This window comes from Pollachius pollachius, assembly GCF_949987615.1.
Source record: "Pollachius pollachius genome assembly, chromosome: 4".
NCBI lineage: Eukaryota > Metazoa > Chordata > Actinopteri > Gadiformes > Gadidae > Pollachius > Pollachius pollachius.
The window spans coordinates 2,981,711-2,999,210 of record NC_136937.1 but is presented as its reverse complement, the minus strand read 5'-3'; the positions used below and the strand labels follow the sequence as shown (position 1 = coordinate 2,999,210).

The window sequence follows — 17,500 nt, the reverse complement described above, 5'->3', positions numbered from 1 at the left end:
GGGTCACAATAAAAACACTTTTCATCTTGCTGCGGAACATGTTGGATCCTTGAGTGTGATGCATGAATATGAGTTATAAGCAGATAATAAGATGAATTCTAATATGTAGGCCTATTAATTATATCGCTGCCAGTGGGAGATACATGTAGGCCTCAGACGCATGTATGTCAACAATCATCCAACAGAGGGCGCTAGAGATTCATGTATTTCGTGTTTGTACGTAGGCCTCTGGAGCACATCTATAGTATTTGGCTATGTGTAGAAATATATTGACTCAGTAACAATAGATTCTAAATGCTTCCGTTTCTAATATTTTTTCTTATTATGCGTTTTTATTATGTGTGTGTGTGTGTGTGTGTGTGTTTCAAGTTCAGTGAGTTTGTGTCTGTGTGTAAGCACGCACACTACTGTGTTTGTGTTTGAGTGTGTATTTATGCATGTGTGTACGCGTGTGTGTGCTTGTGTGTGTGTGTTTGTGTGTGTGTGTGTGTGTGTGTGTGTGTGAGTGTAGTGGCCTGGAGAGGGGTCCCCACATCCTGTCTTAAGAGGGACAGTGGTCAATTTATTTCCCCAGCAAAGAGTTTCTCACGATACAGCGTTCAGAGAAAGCAGTGGTGCATCACACATGCACACAAACAATCAGCTCTTCCTCTGACTGCTTTACTTGTCATCACGTTAATTGAATGACGTTGGTATGTCTCAACTGTATTCTCCTCATCTTAATCACATGTGATCATGCTGGTGAAACACTTGATGTCTTTCTCTGTTTGACTTTTGTGTTTTTTAATCTCATGCTCCTTCTCTCTCTCCCTCTCTCTCTCCCCTCTTTCTCTCTCTCTCCCCCCCTCTCTCTCTCTCTCCCTCTCTCCCTCCCTCTCTGTCTATCCATCCATCCCTCCATCTGTTTCTCTCCCCCTTTGTTCTAGTCACCGCCGAGGGAGAGAGAGAGGGAGGGAGTGTGAGAGAGAGGGAGAGAGAGAGAGAGAGGGGGAAAGAGAGGGAATACATAAACAGAATGTGTGGGGATGTTCACAAGCCAGCAGGAAAGAAAAAGGATGATGGCTCTATATCACACAGTCCGTGTTTATTTGAGCATGTGTATTTGTTAATGCTGGTCGTGTCCGTGTCATGTCTGTACGCAATTATTTAAACGTCAGCATTCGACCATGGCTGTTTCGAGGAAAACACACAGAGGCGGATGTGAGTGTTTGCGAATGACGCTATCTTCTCTCTTGTCAAACACACATACACACACACACACACACACAGGGCAAGGACCAGGGGTCAGGCCTCTGCATTGGGTGTCAGGGGAGTCCTGTTTAATTAACTCCCAGGCTCCAACACAGGTCCCCAGAGGCCCTTTCACAGACCTCTTCTTTAAACATAAAATGTCAACAGTTCGGAAGTCTAAAGGCCAGTGGTGATGGGAACATCTCCAGTTCGGGTTAGCGTGTGGTGGTCTGAACTTGTCTTATGGTGTGTGTGTGTGTGTGATGTATTCTACTGGGTCGCTAACCCAGTATGTTAGTACCGCTACTCTATTATTGATTTTAAAAAGTGTGGGATCCCTCTAATGTGGCAGATATCTCTGATGAGGTTGATAAGATCATGTGATTCCACAGCCAACTTAATTTTATGAATTGAACCTCTCTCAGGCAGGTGTGATTAGTGATTATAGGCAGGCCTATAATCACTGACGGGAAGCAGTCTCTCTCTCTCCCCCTCCTCTCTCTCTCTCTCTCTCTCTCTCTCTCTCGCTACCACATCTCAGCTGCCATGATTTAAACCAATCGCATGGGGGCACAAATCACACTTAACCATCGTCGTCCAGTTCATAAGCCCAAGGACACTAGTGCTGGACCGGTGGCAGTGATACTGGTTGACTGACCCACATTCCGCTGCACGACATTACTGAAGAAAGGTCCGTGCACGGCGGAGCGCGCGCACCCCCCCACACACACATTGTGTGATTTCTAAGCACACACGGCACGCGCAGGCAGTACTACAGTGCTGCGGGCACGTCGTTGCCGTTTCTGCGCTTCGAATAAAAAGCTCACAAATGATTAATGTAATCACTCGATTTTTAACATTTCACAATACATCGGATACCTATTCGTGGACCAGTAGGCTAGGCCTGACCGCACTGTTGTTTGCACCTTGCGCGTCCACGTCAGAATGCGGGTAAGGGAACCCTGTCGCTGTATTGCTTGTAAACGTTCTGCTTTAACTCACGCTGTAACGTAACACCTCCGTTCGAATGGTTTTCTCCTCAGTCTTGGCTGAAAATGCTATTTTAAGTCCATTGCTGAACAGGTCTGCGACGCCGTCCCGTATCCAATATCTAGCGAGCTTAATGGTCGGTTTGGTCGTCGGAGCAGACGGTGTTTGATTTCTAACGGTCGCTTCTCTACCGACAAAATCCACGTCGTGTACAACGACCTGCCAAGCCGTCAATGTGTTTTTTTCCAAGTGGAAGTGCCAAGAGGTTAAAACCTGTCCAGAACAATATGAATATATCGTTGTATCACCATCGAGAAACGTTAGATTGACTGGACATTTGAATATAGATAGATAATCAGTTAGTCAGGCGATCCTTCGACGCCCACGTGACTACAGTCAGTTTGACAGTACGACAACATTGGCATTTATTCCGCGCGCCAGCCGCGCGTGGCTCCTTCTCCTGCTTCGTGTTTACATCGTGCGTCACCACGTTGCTCTGCGCTTCCGACCGTAAAACCCCGTAAATAAACCATTGACATTTCGAAACTGACATCTTCTTCTACTTCATAAAAGCTAATTTAACCAGAACACCTTAAAAAAGAAAGTCAGTCTGTAGAACGTAAAAGTCCGTCTATATAGGCCTACCATTGACGTTTCGAAACAGATATATATTTCTTCTTAAACGCTCATTTAACCAAAACACCTTAAAGTCAGTCTGTTGGAAAAGTGGGTCGAAGTTTACACTTCATCTTCAACTGATAGGTCCGTTACGTTACGGCACGGGGGGCACCGTTGCGACTCCCACCACCGCTGAACTGGTTTCAGTCTGGAAACCCGATAGGAGGGAGGGAGCGAGGGGCGCAGCTGATCAGCACTGGCGGGGCTAAAAATAAAAAGAATCTTTCACGTTTCTGCTTATACTTTCTCCTTCGCTGTCTCCTCTATCGTGTGTCCTTACATTATAGGTGGCCAAATCGGAATGAGACTGTGAGTGTGAATAAGGAGCCGAGAGTTTGAACCTTGAAGCGAGGTAAGCAATCATAATCTTTATGCCTTTGGTGAATTGGGAAGTTGAACTGGGCGCTGCTGCTGCAAGTGCTTTTTGGAGATGTTTGTGGTGGTCCGGGGTATTGCCATCATGGCTTATACATGTAGCACTGCGGTGTTTCGACGACCGATATGTGGCGATGGCGTTGCAAAAAGTGTATACCCAGTTTAGTTTCTGCCTTCTGCCAATTTCTTGTTGTTTATTAAACTGCTACATATAAACCATTCATTTTGCAGACGCAAGATTTCTCTGGCTAATTGATGTGCTAGGCGTGTGTATAGGAATGCCCAGCAGGCTATCAAATGTCTGTATCTCAATGCAATTCACGCACAAGGAAACAATGCGTGTTTTAATTCGTTTTAATAACTGTGAGTTTTGATACACTAATCCATGGCTACACAGTTAAGAATGTAACTTTACACAGAGGATGAAATCCATGAAAGAGTGTCTCATCATACCTGATGCCATTGTCAATGATTAGCCTACACGCTGCGTAGCCAGCCACACACACAGTCAATAACAACAAATCACGTCGGGCTGGCATGTTTTGCCATGTCATGTTTTGCCAGCGATAACTGTCATTATCATAAATCAAGGGGGGGTATTACAAGAATTTAGCGTTACGAGCCAACATGGCCTCGGGATCGTTGATCAGGCAGAGGTCCAGTATGCTGATCTTGTTGCCCCTAGGCCCATGGCTAAAGGTTGATGGGTTATATCAACATCAATTCTGTGTTGACAATAACACACAGTGGGGATTAAGAAAGTGACTGACAGGTACCTTTTAGTTGAATGCATCCGCACACATGTGCACACACACACACACACACACACACACACACACACACACACACACACACACACACACACACACACACACACACACACACACACAGTCAAGGTTCCATGTGTTATGTCTAAAATAATGAATTCCCTTTGAATCATTTATTGCACTTGTACCCTCCCTCCCGTTTCATTCTTTCATTTTTATTTTACATACGTACACTTAGATTACATGCATTTGATGTCACTTACAGTTTTTTTCAATTGCTTGAACACTATAGACACATGCTTAGACCAAAGTAACACAACTTTAAGTTTTTGTTACTATACCTTAAACACATCTAACCATTCCTTAAACAAAAGCGCTGCTTTGCACTTTAGTTGCAATTGTGCAACACACTTGCTCCTTTCTGCAACACACTTACTCCTGCACACTACACACCATTTCATACATAAGACACTTAGTTCAAAAATGACATCTCAGTATATCATTGGGAGAACACATCCATTCAAAATACTAAACACATTGGGTAATTGAAAATACTTAGTTTTTTTCAATTGCTTGAACACATTTTGCAAAAGTTGGCTCATTGTGTCAAAACTCAACACACAAGCAAATAAGACACAACACTGGGAAATTCACATCTATATCAAATTGAAACTCGGCTATCAAAACCTAACAATTCTTTGTAAAAATGGCACTCTGATGACAAAATGATACACACTTGCATCATATGAATACACTTTCAGATCAGCAGCAACACACTGGTCTAGTTTATATAAAACACTGCTTGGACTTATGGATCCTGCCGTCTGTTGGGGTCAGGCCATAGGATCTCATCAACATCACAAGCAATGTTTTCTCCCGCTAAGCATCGGGGGAAATATTGCCTTGTGTGCCGAATCCATCCATGGATTGACCCTAAGTCGATGTCTCCGCAGGCCTGTTCCATTGGTGGAATGGTGTCTAATGGTGTCTAAGGGGGCAAGTATAGGACTTCACATTGATGATGGTTGGTGAACCAGTTGCGGGCAAACCTGGGCTGCTCTGGTCTGTCCTGTACAGCTGCATCGTGAAGTGCATCCAGAAATGTTATTATATGCTCGGTATTGAAGGTACCTAGTTTTGTTTCATGGTGCAGTAGCCCTTGAAGGCTCAAGGCAGCACACAATGAGATATTCCCCCCGCGCTGCCCCGGGACTTGCACAATTGCCCTTTGGCCAATTATGTTACGACCCCGTCGTCTTGTTTTGCTGAGGTTGAATCCAGCCTCATCAATGTAAATAAATTCATGAGGCTGTGCAGCTCCATCCATCTCCAAGATGCTCTGTAAAAAAACAAAATACATGTAATACATATTTTGGATGGCATTACTCAATACACTCAACTACAGTACTACACATACAGAACCCCCACCCCATCAAACAGATACCTGGTACTTCTCTGAATGTATCTATGTGGTACTGATACAATGGCACATATTCAGCTGTAACTGGATGACACCAATACTGTATTGTAAATGTTATGGACTGTAACACTTACCTGTACATATTCACGTCGAAGTCCTTTGACCCTGGCACTGTTCCTCTCAAATGGGACCCTGTACAATTGCTTCATGGTAATTTGGTGCTTTACCAAGATGCGTCTGATAGTGGAAATGCTTACTCGCTCTATGTTATTGAATACTTCTCTATCTGCAAGTATTTGTTGCTGTAGCTGGTTGAGACGGATTGTATTGTTTGCTCTGAGCAGGTCCACAATGGCAGGTTCCTGCTGTTGGGTGAACAGGCGCTGGCGTCCGCCCCCAGAAGGTCTTCTAGTCATTCTATAGAAAAAAACAACCACAAAATGTTACTGTATTGGTTTGCTTCTGTTTTATAGTACTGTATATACTGTACTTTACTGTATATACCATAGAAAGTACTGAAACATCTCAATGTAGGTAATCACAGTATGTCACAAAACTACCACTTTCGTTCCAAAAGGAGCATTAGCCACCCTGCAATACAGTACATGTGATATGGTACAGTACTGCAAATACTCTAGATACAGTCTGAGTAGAGTAGAAAGTAGAGAGTTGAATACATACCTGTTTTCCAGTCGGAATGTCCTTATCATGGATGAAACTGTGAAATGGCTTAGATTAGGGTGGACTCTCTGCCCGGCTTCCCTCATAGTCAGACCATGGTTTATGACATGGTCCACCAAAGTTGCTCTTATGTCATCGGAAATAACGTTCCGTGCACGGCCTCTTCCACCACGTCCTCCTCTATGTCTCTGTCCTCCTCTTCCTCCTCTACCTCTGCCTCTTGCTCTTCCTGCATCCATGCTTGCAAAGTTCTCAAAATGGCTTAACTGAGGCCTTTTTTTCTGTAGCTGGCTGATTGGTGTTCAGTTTTGGAAGAAAGTGTTTTCAGGTGTGTATGTAAGTATTTTCAATCAACCAATGTGTTTAGGATTTTGAATAGATGTGTTTTCCCAATGGTACAATGAGATGTCATTTTTGAATTAAGTGTCTTATGTATGAAATAGTTTGTAGTGTGCAGGAGCAAGTGTGTCACAGAAAGGAGCAAGTGTGTTGCACAATTGCAACTAAAGTGCAAAGCAGCGCTTTTGTTTAAGGAATGGTTATATGTGTTTAAGGTATAGAAACAAAAACTTCAAGTTGTGTTGCTTTGGTCTAAGCATGTGTCTATAGTGTTCAAGCAATTGAAAAAAACTGTAAATACACACCTCAAAACACTCACTTACAAAACTGAACACCTATCAGCCAGCTACAAAAAGGTTAAAGGGCAATTGTGTACGTCCCGGGGCCGCGCGGGGGAAATATATCATTGTGTGCCGCCATAAGCCTTCGAGGGTAACTGCACCATCATGCAAAAATGGGTCCCTACAATATCTAGCATATCATCACACTTCTAGATGCACTTCATGATGCAGCTGAACAGGACAGATCAGAGCAGCCCAGGTTTGTTTGGTCTGGGATAATGTTCGTTTCCGTCTGGCTGTTTTTGGTTGTTTTTGAACAGGTACACCAACCATAAACAATTTGAAGTCGTAGGCCTATACTCGCCATTTCTAAAACCTATAGAAGGTTTTTTTTCGGCTTGAGGATGTAGAGTATATGACTGCCAACCACATGCCCGCATGCCTCTTCTGCAGGCAATGGAATTGGCCTGCGGAGACATTGAGGTAAGGTCCATGGATGGATTCGGCACACAAGGCGAGGATCCATAAGCCAACCAACGCACAAATGCCGTGTTTTTCTGTGTTTACAGTACAGTTGTGTATTTTTGGTTAATTTTTGTAATATTTTTGCTTAAACTGAATTTACTGAACTGTAAAGTACTGTACTGCAATGTACAGTACTGAGTATTAGATTTTTTGGTTGTTGTGAAAAGGTGCCTTCTGTGGAACTGAATACAAACAGTGAATATGGAAGACTGCAATGTTTTATATAAAGTAGACTAGTGTGTTGCTGCTGATCTGAAAGTGTATTCATATGATGCAAGTGTGTATCATTTTGACATCAGAGTGACATTTTGACAAAGGATTGTTTGGTTTCGATTGAAGAGTTTCAATTTGACATAGATGTGAATGGTATATTTCTCAGTGTTGTGTCTTATTTGCTTGTGTGTTGAGTTCTTACACAATGAGCCAAGTTTTGCAAAATGTGTTCAAGCAATTGAAAAAAACTGTAATTAGCCCTGATTAACCTGATTGACAAGGCTCTCCACCAATGCCTATGCTTCTTCCCTAAGGCTTGTGTGGCCCAATCAGGCAGGTGGCATGGCCCTATCATTCTGTGGGGTTAACAAGGTGAATAACTCGTACAGCGTGGATGGAGGTGTGCTCAACAATGGCTGCTTCGTCGATGCCCTGAACCTTGTGCCCCATGTCTTCCTGCTCTTCATCACCTTCCCCATCCTCTTCATCGGTAGGTGACCGAGCTGAATGGCCGTGCAGGCATTCATTCATACTCCATGTATATGATATGATAAAGTATTTAATAACTAGAACTCATATAAGCTGATGCATCAAAGGTATGGATCATGTTGACGGAATTAGCATTGGGTATCGGCATCAGGCATTATGCATTTGGCATCATTCATTAGCATTATACATTAATAGTAATAATGTAATGAGTACACGCTACTTAAACTAGTAATGGCATGTCTTTGTGTTATAGTTGTATGTATTTACATTGTATATATGGGTGTATATTTGAAAAACAAGAGTGTGTGTGTGTGTGTGTGTGTCTCCGATCGTCCGTTTGTAAATATGTTCCATGCGTGGACATTTTTACAATGTATTTATTGAGGGTATATCTTATAAATGTAAACGTGTGGGTGGGTGTATGTGTGTGTGTGTGTTTGTGTATGTGTGTGTGTGTGTGTGTGTGTTAGTGTGTGAGGGTGTCAGGGGGGTGATCCCAGTCTACTTTATGGGGGCTGTTGCCGCTGACCAGAAGCCCTCGGTTATCTTCCCCAAGGGCTTTCTAATTGCGTCTTCCTGGTTGGGGTATTTTACAGCCTGCATCCCACGAAGGAGCTGATATATCCCATTAAATACCCCCACGCACATCCCTTTGTCTTCTCACACAGAATAACAAGACACCGATACACCCATTACTTGACAGCAGCATTTTTATATGCATGTCATGTTATATTCGATAAACAAGCTCTTTGGAACTGAGGTTCCCATTCAGCTGTACCTTGGTTCATACTGTGTTCACGATAAGGGAAATATAAATAACCATGACTTGATTTGGAAGAGCTGCACAATTTCTTGGCTCAGCCAACATTACACGAATGACAATTTATTGGCTCTGTTTGTTCACTTGTTGCTGTGATAGAAGCTCTGCAATTCAAGAGGCACTATTTTTGTGGTTCAGTACCATCATAAACATTAGGAACATGACGGCTGAGTTTCAGCTGTCTACCCCAATGCAAAAATGTGTGGCAACTAAGCTCCTCCCAAAAAACACAAGGTTTGGTTTTTGGACTCTCGTACGTCAACATATCCATATTAAACAATCAGGTTCTTCAAGCCTTAACCGATGTGCAGATTGAAAGGGAGTCAAAACAAAACAAACAAGTAAACATTATGCAGTTTGTGTGTAAAGATTGAAAAAAGAAAAGAAACAAAAGAGACTTTTGGCCAAATATTTTATTCACTTATTGATCATATCAAGTGTCAGCATAGCGTTTATCATAAACTTTGCAACAAGTTATTTTATTATCAATTAAAGCTACATCGATTAATAACATGTAGCCTAAATGTCAAGTAACATGTTATGTTTGTTCTTATAATATTAAAAAAAAAACATTTTGAGATGCAAAAAAATGTAGATATTGTTCATTTGTAGAGATATAGACAGGTTTATATCTTCTCCCCGCATCTCACCATGCCCTCTCCAAACTACATTTCCCATGCTCCTCAGCGAGGCAGGAACCCTAACGACCAACCGTTTTCTCAAACTTCACCCTTCTCTCTCTCTCTGTCTTGGTCAGGCTGGGGCAGCCAGAGCTCTAAGGTTCAGATCCACCATAACACATGGCTCCACTTCCCCGGGCACAACCTGCGATGGATCCTCACCTTCTCGCTGCTATTTGTCCACGTGTGCGAGTTCGCCGAGGGCCTCGTCTCCAGCAAGTAAGGGCCTCGTGGGAACCAAGTCGTCACAACAAATTAAACGTGTGCAATATGTGTAATAAACACACATTTACAATGTTGATGTGCTTGCCTTCAGTAGGATGGTACTGTACAATTGGGGATATCTGCCAGTACCAAGTCTACCATTTTCTAGAGCTTGACAATATTGACCTAACAATAACGACTAAATTGTATATATGTATTAGCAAGGGCGTAGGAACCGGGGGGGACGGAGGGGACGTGTCCCCTCCAATATCGGAGACAGGCGCATTTGTCCCACCTAAAAATTATACCGGATCTGTCAGGTTTCCGATATGTGTCCCCCCCAATGTTAAACTCATTCCTACGCCCCTGTGTATTAGTGTTACATTGCTAGCTTAGCTATAATGCTTAACGGAAATGAATCCAATGTACCTATATCACAAAAGTATAATAATAACCCAATATCCCCAGGAGATACCTAGTCTCATTCAGAAGTCATTTGTTTTATACCTTTGGTCTCCTGAACATCTCCTTGTTTCCTTCCTGCTCCAGGGGAATGGATTCCAACTATCTCCACCTCTTTATGCCGGCGTTCATAGGCTTCATCGCAGGCACGACTTCAGTGGTCTACTACCACAACATAGAGACCTCCAACTTCCCCAAACTGCTGCTCGGTAAGCCAGGAGAGCGATTGGTTCGGACCGAATCAGATGGTCGCTGATTGCTCAATACTTAATCAATACCTAATCAAGCCCAACACAATACTTATACAGATCTGTGTAGCTTGTACGATATGCCATTGAGATAATAGTAGGTGTGCAGAGATTTTCGACTTTCACCTTCTGAAACAACGACATGGTTTTAGATATGTTCATATACTATATATGACTACTCAACTATTACAGATCACTTAGTGTGCAGAAGAGTGACGCGATAACGTTCCCAGAGGCATTTGAAACTACTGAGCATGAAATCAATTAGACTTGAATAACATGACCTAAAGGTGACATATTATACCACCAGGTGCGTCCACCTAGATACATGATGGATAGATGAGCAACGTTTGCTTCAGTCCACTGGGTAGACTGGCAGACTGATCTATCCAGCACACGTCTAGGTGGACACGCCCACTTGTGATGTCAGAAGCGACAGATTTTCAAAACGGTTTGCAACGGCTTATCACACTCACACCTGGTGGTATAATATCTCACCTTTAAGTATCTGTTTGACTCCACACACACTCGGTGTGCAGAACAGTGACGCGATAACGTTCGACCCAGACATTTGATACTAGTGAGCATGAAATCCGTTAGACTTGAATTAACATGACCTACGTATCTGTTTGACTCCCCAGTCCTGTTCATATACTGGGTGCTGGCCTTCATCACCAAGTCCATCAAGCTGTGGAAGTACACAGAGTACCACGTGGGTCCACGTCACCTGAGGTTTTGCATCACAGCCTTGCTGGTCATCCTGTACGGGCTGCTGATGGCTGTGGAGGTCAACGTCATCAGGGTCAGGGTAGGTGGGACGCGTCGAGGGGACGCCTGGGCCTGGGTTTACTGTGTTCCACCTGTCAAAGAGTGTGTGTAGTGGGGCGAGGTGTGTGTCGGGGGGGGTGTGGGGCGAAACAAATAAGTCCAGAGCCATCATCACAACCATTAAGTACTAGGACTTCACGGTTAACACAGATACGCACACATACTCACTCAAACTCACAATAACACAACTGTTGTGTTATCCAACGCGATTGATCTTGAGGGTTAAATCTGATCCATGCATAAAGGAGATCTTCTGATATGGAAACCTATGTTTACATGATACCGGACCGATATCGTATTGTGTTGTATTCAGTTATATGCACGGTAAATCAGTCTTTTGTCACCTAATCCGTTGTTTCCTCTCTTCTCCTCAGTTGGACTGCCTCTCCGCGTTACGGCTGAACTAACGCTCTCCCCCCCTCTGGTTCTCCTCGTAGAAGTACGTGTTCTTCGCCAACCCTCAGAAGGTGAAGCCCCCTGAAGACCTGCAGGACCTGGGGGTCCGCTTCCTCCAGCCCTTTGTAAACCTGCTCTCGAAGGTACACACACACACACACACACACACACACAGGCGCACATGCACACACACACAGGTACACCAGTACACACACACAGGCATGCGCGTATGCCTGTGTGTGTGCTGTGTGTGTACACACGCACATGCTAAGGCAGACAAACGCATGCACGTAAAGACACACTCACACACACAAGGACACACACACCCATACACACGAAAACATGGACACGCGCTTGTGCACACAGTCATAGGCACAAATACACAGGAACAGACACACACATACACACACACAGGCACACACGCAGAGACACACACACAGACGCAAGGACACACACATATACACACACACACAAACACACACACACACACACACACACACACACACAAAGGAAGATGGTCCTTGGGACTTCCAAAAATCCCCTCTTCCCGTTTGTGATGACGAAGGGTTCCTAGGGAATATGACAAGTGACAAGTATTATGTCAACATAGAAAAACATGTCTAGCTCACCACAAGCAACATTGGGAACATAAAATAGTCAATGCAACCGATGAAAATGTCGCGGCATAATAAGACGTTGTCGCCAATCTACCAATGGCTGTTTTAGAAGAAAGAAAAAGAGGAAAGATCAATGAAATGTTGGTTGTATTTTTGGTACATTCATCCAGTCATCTGATCCGACATCTGCGATCGCAGTGGTAGATCCTATTTCAATAGTGGCTTCCATTGATGGAATCGACAGAACAGAGGTGCTGACTACATGATTATATGATTCCGCTCACACACAGATCTTCTCTGAACACCTAATAGTCTCATGTTCTACATCTACAATGGGGTTGTTTTGCGTCTAGCGTCTCTGTGGAATTTCCTGTGAGTAAACGCGTGCAGTTTTTGTGACGTGTAAAGGACTATTCCCAGGATGGGAATAGTCAAATAAATTGTATTCTCGGAAATAAAATGTTATATTTTATGGGAAATTATGAATATGTAACACACACGCACGCACGCACCCACGCACCCACGTACGCACGCACACACACACACACACACACACACACACACACACACACACACACACACACACACACACACACACACACACACACACACACACACACACACACACACATTCCCATATCAAGCTGATTACATTAAAAATAAATGTTCCACTAGGAACATTCCCTCACTGGAATTATTCTCAGAACCACAAATATGATAAATTGTTAATCCGAGCCAAAACGGTCCTGCGCCACTATGTCTGAATCCCTGTGCTGTGTATCCCAGGCCACCTACTGGTGGATGAACCCCCTGATCATCGGGGCCCACCGGAGGCCCATCGAGCTGAAGAAGATCGGCAAGCTTCCCTTCGCCATGAGGGCCCTCACCAACTACCTACGCCTGAAGGACGCCTACGAGGGCCAGAGGGTGAGGCAGGGGCCCGGGGCCGGGGGGGAAGCATGCTTGGATGAGGGGTAAAACTCTTAACAGTGAAGTCGTGCTCAGTTCAGTTGGCTCAGTTAGCTCGGTTGGTAGAGAATTGTATTGAAGCTGGGGTAGTAAATTCATTTTGTGGCATCCCGATAGCATTAAATGAATCAAATGCTCTGACAAAAAAAAAAAAAAATCTGTAATTATTAATATCCAATCAATTATTTCGGCCCAAATTAAATGATCATTGCGCATGATCAGAGTCATGGCACAGACCTATTGCTGAATCTAGCCAGCTAGTCACCTGTTTTGGGGGAGTGTTTTCAGAGAAAGAGGCCTTAAGGGAGGGTGGGATTCTATTGGTTGGATACTTTCAAAGTCTATCCTATCCTGGCTGTTTTTCTCAAATTACCAGACCCTAGATGTACCCGTGCCTGGCTCATGGGTTTGATTTCCTCACTGGGGCCATCCTGGCTAGTAATATGGCAGGGGTATTTACTAAATAAATACACAAGATATCAAGTGTGTGCACAGTATCCACACAAAACACACGGTACACGATATATACACACAAAACACAACACATATTGTATACAGATACAACAGCACTGTTCACAGGATGAAGTGAAACCGTGTTATATCAATGGCCAAAACAGAATCAACACATTTTAATCTATTATCTGAAAAGGTGCAGTTCAAGTTCCTTAATGGCCTAATGGGAGAGTTGCAATCACTCAAGGCCAACTAAGTGGTTGGATGCAGACAGAGGTTTAAAACCCAGATTAATCTCTCGGCTGCTGTGTAAATCATTAAGCAATGCTGTCCCAACGCCCGATCTCTGAGAACGCTAAGAGCCTCTCTCTCTCTGAAAAACAACTCTTCACTTGAGACTCTTGTTATGAGGCAGTCCATCAACGCGTCATTCCTCAGTGGTGGCTGCAGGTCTCTGTTGTTAGAGTGACATGCCGTACCCACTACAAAATACATTGTTTCCCCCCGCACGTGAGGCATTTTGAGGTCTTACTCTCTTTCACTTTTTTAAACAATATTTTGACCAAAAAGTTCAGAGTTCAAAAAACAATTCCGAAAAATTATGGATACGTTTTGTTTTGTTTTGTTCACCTCTCATACAGCAGAGAAAAGCCTGTTCTACTGTAGTTTGAGAACCAATAGGGAAAATAAAGTCGATACATTTCATTTTAATTTTTTTGCACTGCTGTCTTCTGCTTATTTGTGTTCTTTCCTCATTTATTAAACAAAATATATGATCTAGTTAACTTATTAGACAGTGAAGGAAAGCTCTTATCTGATCTGAGTTAGTCAGCGAAAAACTGCGACAAAAACGCTCCACCCGCGTTCTGAAACCCAAATCGACCGACTCCTCCGTCCCTTTTTCCCGCCCGTTCCCCCCAGACTCCGGTGGACCCGGAGCGCTCTCCCTCCATCTGGCGCTCGGTGTACCAGGCGTTTGGCCGTCCCATCCTACTCAGCAGCACGTTCCGCTACCTGGCAGACCTTCTGGGCTTCGCCGGGCCGCTCTGCATAGCCGGCATCGTCAAGCACCTGAAGACCGGCAACAGCAGCACCCTGCCCAAGGTTACGAGCTCCTATTGGCTGGTCCTGGATTAGCCTTCGCTTTTGGATTAACTCTGAAATCACGCCTTCATGCCATTGGTTTTATCACACGCACACACACACACACACACACACACACACACACACACACGCACACACACACGTACACACACACACACACACACACACTCTCTTTCTGATTGTGTCCCTCTCTGTAACAGTGGTCTGGGTGTCTGGACCACCCCAGTGTTTGATAGTGTGTGTAAGTGTGTGTAAGCGTGTGTGTGTGACGTGTCACACCATAAAAACACTGTCATTTTGAGACCCATTATCGCTTTAGACCCAGGCATGTTTATTAGTTCTTGTTTATAATAATATTCTCTTGCTCTCGCTTTTGCTCGCTGTTAAAATCTCTCTCTCTCACTCCCTCTCACACTCAGCCTCACACACACACACACACACACACACACACACACACACACACACACACACAGCAATTCACACACACACACACACACACACACACACACACACACACACACACACAGGAGGATCTTGGAGACAGAAGATCTTTACGAGTTCCAGGTTGAAAAACATGACCATAGAAGCAGACAGAGGGGCTGTTTTTACAGCCCTCCGACTAATTCCTCTTATATTGCTGGTTCTGTTTCACTTACAGTGTTCTTTCCATTCCAACAACCCACATAAAAGTAACAAGCAGCAGCTGGATCATTGGACTCTTGAATCCATCCCGTGATTGTTCCAAAACATTGTAGAATATCTCTGTTTTGTGTGCGTTTCCCTACCTGTCCTCTAGAGGTCCTCAGTGTGTGACATCTCACCTCAGGTCCTGGCAGCCTTTACCTCTCCTGTATGTAAATATCCCCAAAGTCTTCTTATTAAACAGTGCAGCTGAGCGAATGTTTGTTGAAGATGAAGTAGACATTATAAATGAGTTATCGCTATCTTAGCCCCGCCAAAGATTTTGTCGATTTGCCGGTTATTGTTTCCTCTCCTCGACAAACAGTGGTGTCTTGTAAAACAGGGTGTTAGACAGTGGTAGAGCCCACTTTGACCCCCAAGTCCATTATTTGATGACTATTTGTAGAACCATACACTTGTGAACAAGGTAGCAGCTTTTATATGCGTTATGGTATTCCAGAGGACATAGCACATGGCTATAGAGCCATGCTGAGAAATTTGGCGAGGGAGAAGAGAGAGAGGGAAAGAAGAGAGATAGAGATGGACAGAGATAAAGAGAGAGAGAGGCTGGCAGAGAGACCGAGAGGAAAAAGAGAGAGAATGGGAGAGAGACAGAAAGAAAAAGAGAGAGAGATAAAGACAGAGGGAGAGAGAGAAACAGAGGGAGAGAGATAGAGAGCGAGGGAGGGGAAGTGCCAGATAGCAACAACAGTGATGTTTTATGATGTGTCTGCCAGTCGTTGCCAGAAGTGAAGGAGGTGAAAGCCTAAATGTGTGTGAAGTTCACGGATCGACAGAGAGCAGAACCCACGGTTCCCCGGGGAATAAAACACTCGACTAACGCATCCCTCCGTCCTGTGTTAGTGTTGGCCGCCGCTGGACACACTTGTTATTAGTTAGGCCTAAAAAGCCGGCATTCCTGGTTTGAAGAGGGCATGATGGCATGCTGAGGTGTGTGTGTGTGTGTGTGTGTGTGTGTGTGTGTGTGTGTGTGTGTGTGGGGGGGGGGGGGGGGGGGGGGGGGGGGGTAGAGAGTTTGAGTGGTCTGTGCCGGCCCATATCAAAGAGGGAACGGTGCGAGTATGCACATGCCAAGCTCGCATTTCCAAGTGGCAGATGGAAAATCTCTCTCCCTCTCTCACTCGCTCTCTCTCTCTCGCTTCCTCTCTCTCTCTGTTGTTCTCCTTTTTGATAGGGATGTGTGCCACACAGTGCACGGTGCAATGTGCACCATGTTTATGCATATGTGGCCAACGTCTCAATAGTTTCCGCCCACAGTGTGTGAGTTTCATTCTCAATCCGCACACCTTACCCACTGTGATTTAATCTGTATCGTATGTTCTCTTGATCATTTGTTGGGGGGGGGGAACGACAGGTGACTATACAACCACTGATAAACTCAACGCATTGCACTCTTCGCCCTGGACTGTTGATAGCAGTTGTGGTGTTTCTAACAAACCCACAGAGGGCAGAGAACAGGTTGAGACAAGCTTATCTTCTATTTGAACATTTTCTATTTGAACATTTTGTGTATTTCTTTGAGGGGAAATTTCAAAGTGCTCCGTTACAAAGTGTTTCTTTTTTCGGAGAGAAATGCTGAACAAACGCGTCATGTTTTCACACTCAAAAACCATCGTTTGAATCATCGTGATTCCAACCTTGACCCAAACAACAGGAAACCTTCTTCGGCGTAGAGTTCATGTCGTCCACCGAGCTGCTTCAGAACACCTCGGTCCTCGCCGTCCTCCTCTTCCTCGCTCTCATCCTGCAGCGCACCTTCCTCCAGGCCTCCTACTACGTTTCCATAGAGACGGGCATCAACCTCCGCGGCGCCCTGCTGGTGAGCATGCTGGGAAATGTAGTTTGTAGGCCGTTGGAGAATGTAGTTCTCGGGATGTGGAGTGAAGGGTGGCATTTTAATTTTAATTAGTTCAAACGCCTCGGCCGCTTTGATACTGCAGTGTCAGGATTAAATAATTATTTCAGTTTAGTTTATTTGTTCATTTGTTCATTTGTAGCACTTTGAGATGGCTCCCAATTATAGGCACAT

At 44.3% G+C, this 17,500-nt stretch overlaps 1 protein-coding gene across 1 annotated transcript in view; it reads left to right on the top strand.

The window, feature by feature from the left end:
• Window positions 1-7,841: 7,841 nt before the first annotated feature.
• Window positions 7,842-17,500, top strand: part of abcc9 (ATP-binding cassette, sub-family C (CFTR/MRP), member 9) — a gene marked incomplete at its 5' end in the record, with an annotated part of 55,981 nt that continues 46,322 nt past the window's right edge. The window contains 8 exons of the mRNA XM_079735625.1: window positions 7,842-7,989; window positions 9,566-9,707; window positions 10,242-10,363; window positions 11,044-11,210; window positions 11,668-11,769; window positions 13,030-13,170; window positions 14,587-14,769; window positions 17,126-17,351. Coding sequence (XP_079591751.1) covers window positions 7,842-7,989; window positions 9,566-9,707; window positions 10,242-10,363; window positions 11,044-11,210; window positions 11,668-11,769; window positions 13,030-13,170; window positions 14,587-14,769; window positions 17,126-17,351 — 1,231 coding nt within the window. The remainder of the gene's footprint in view (window positions 7,990-9,565; window positions 9,708-10,241; window positions 10,364-11,043; window positions 11,211-11,667; window positions 11,770-13,029; window positions 13,171-14,586; window positions 14,770-17,125; window positions 17,352-17,500) is intronic.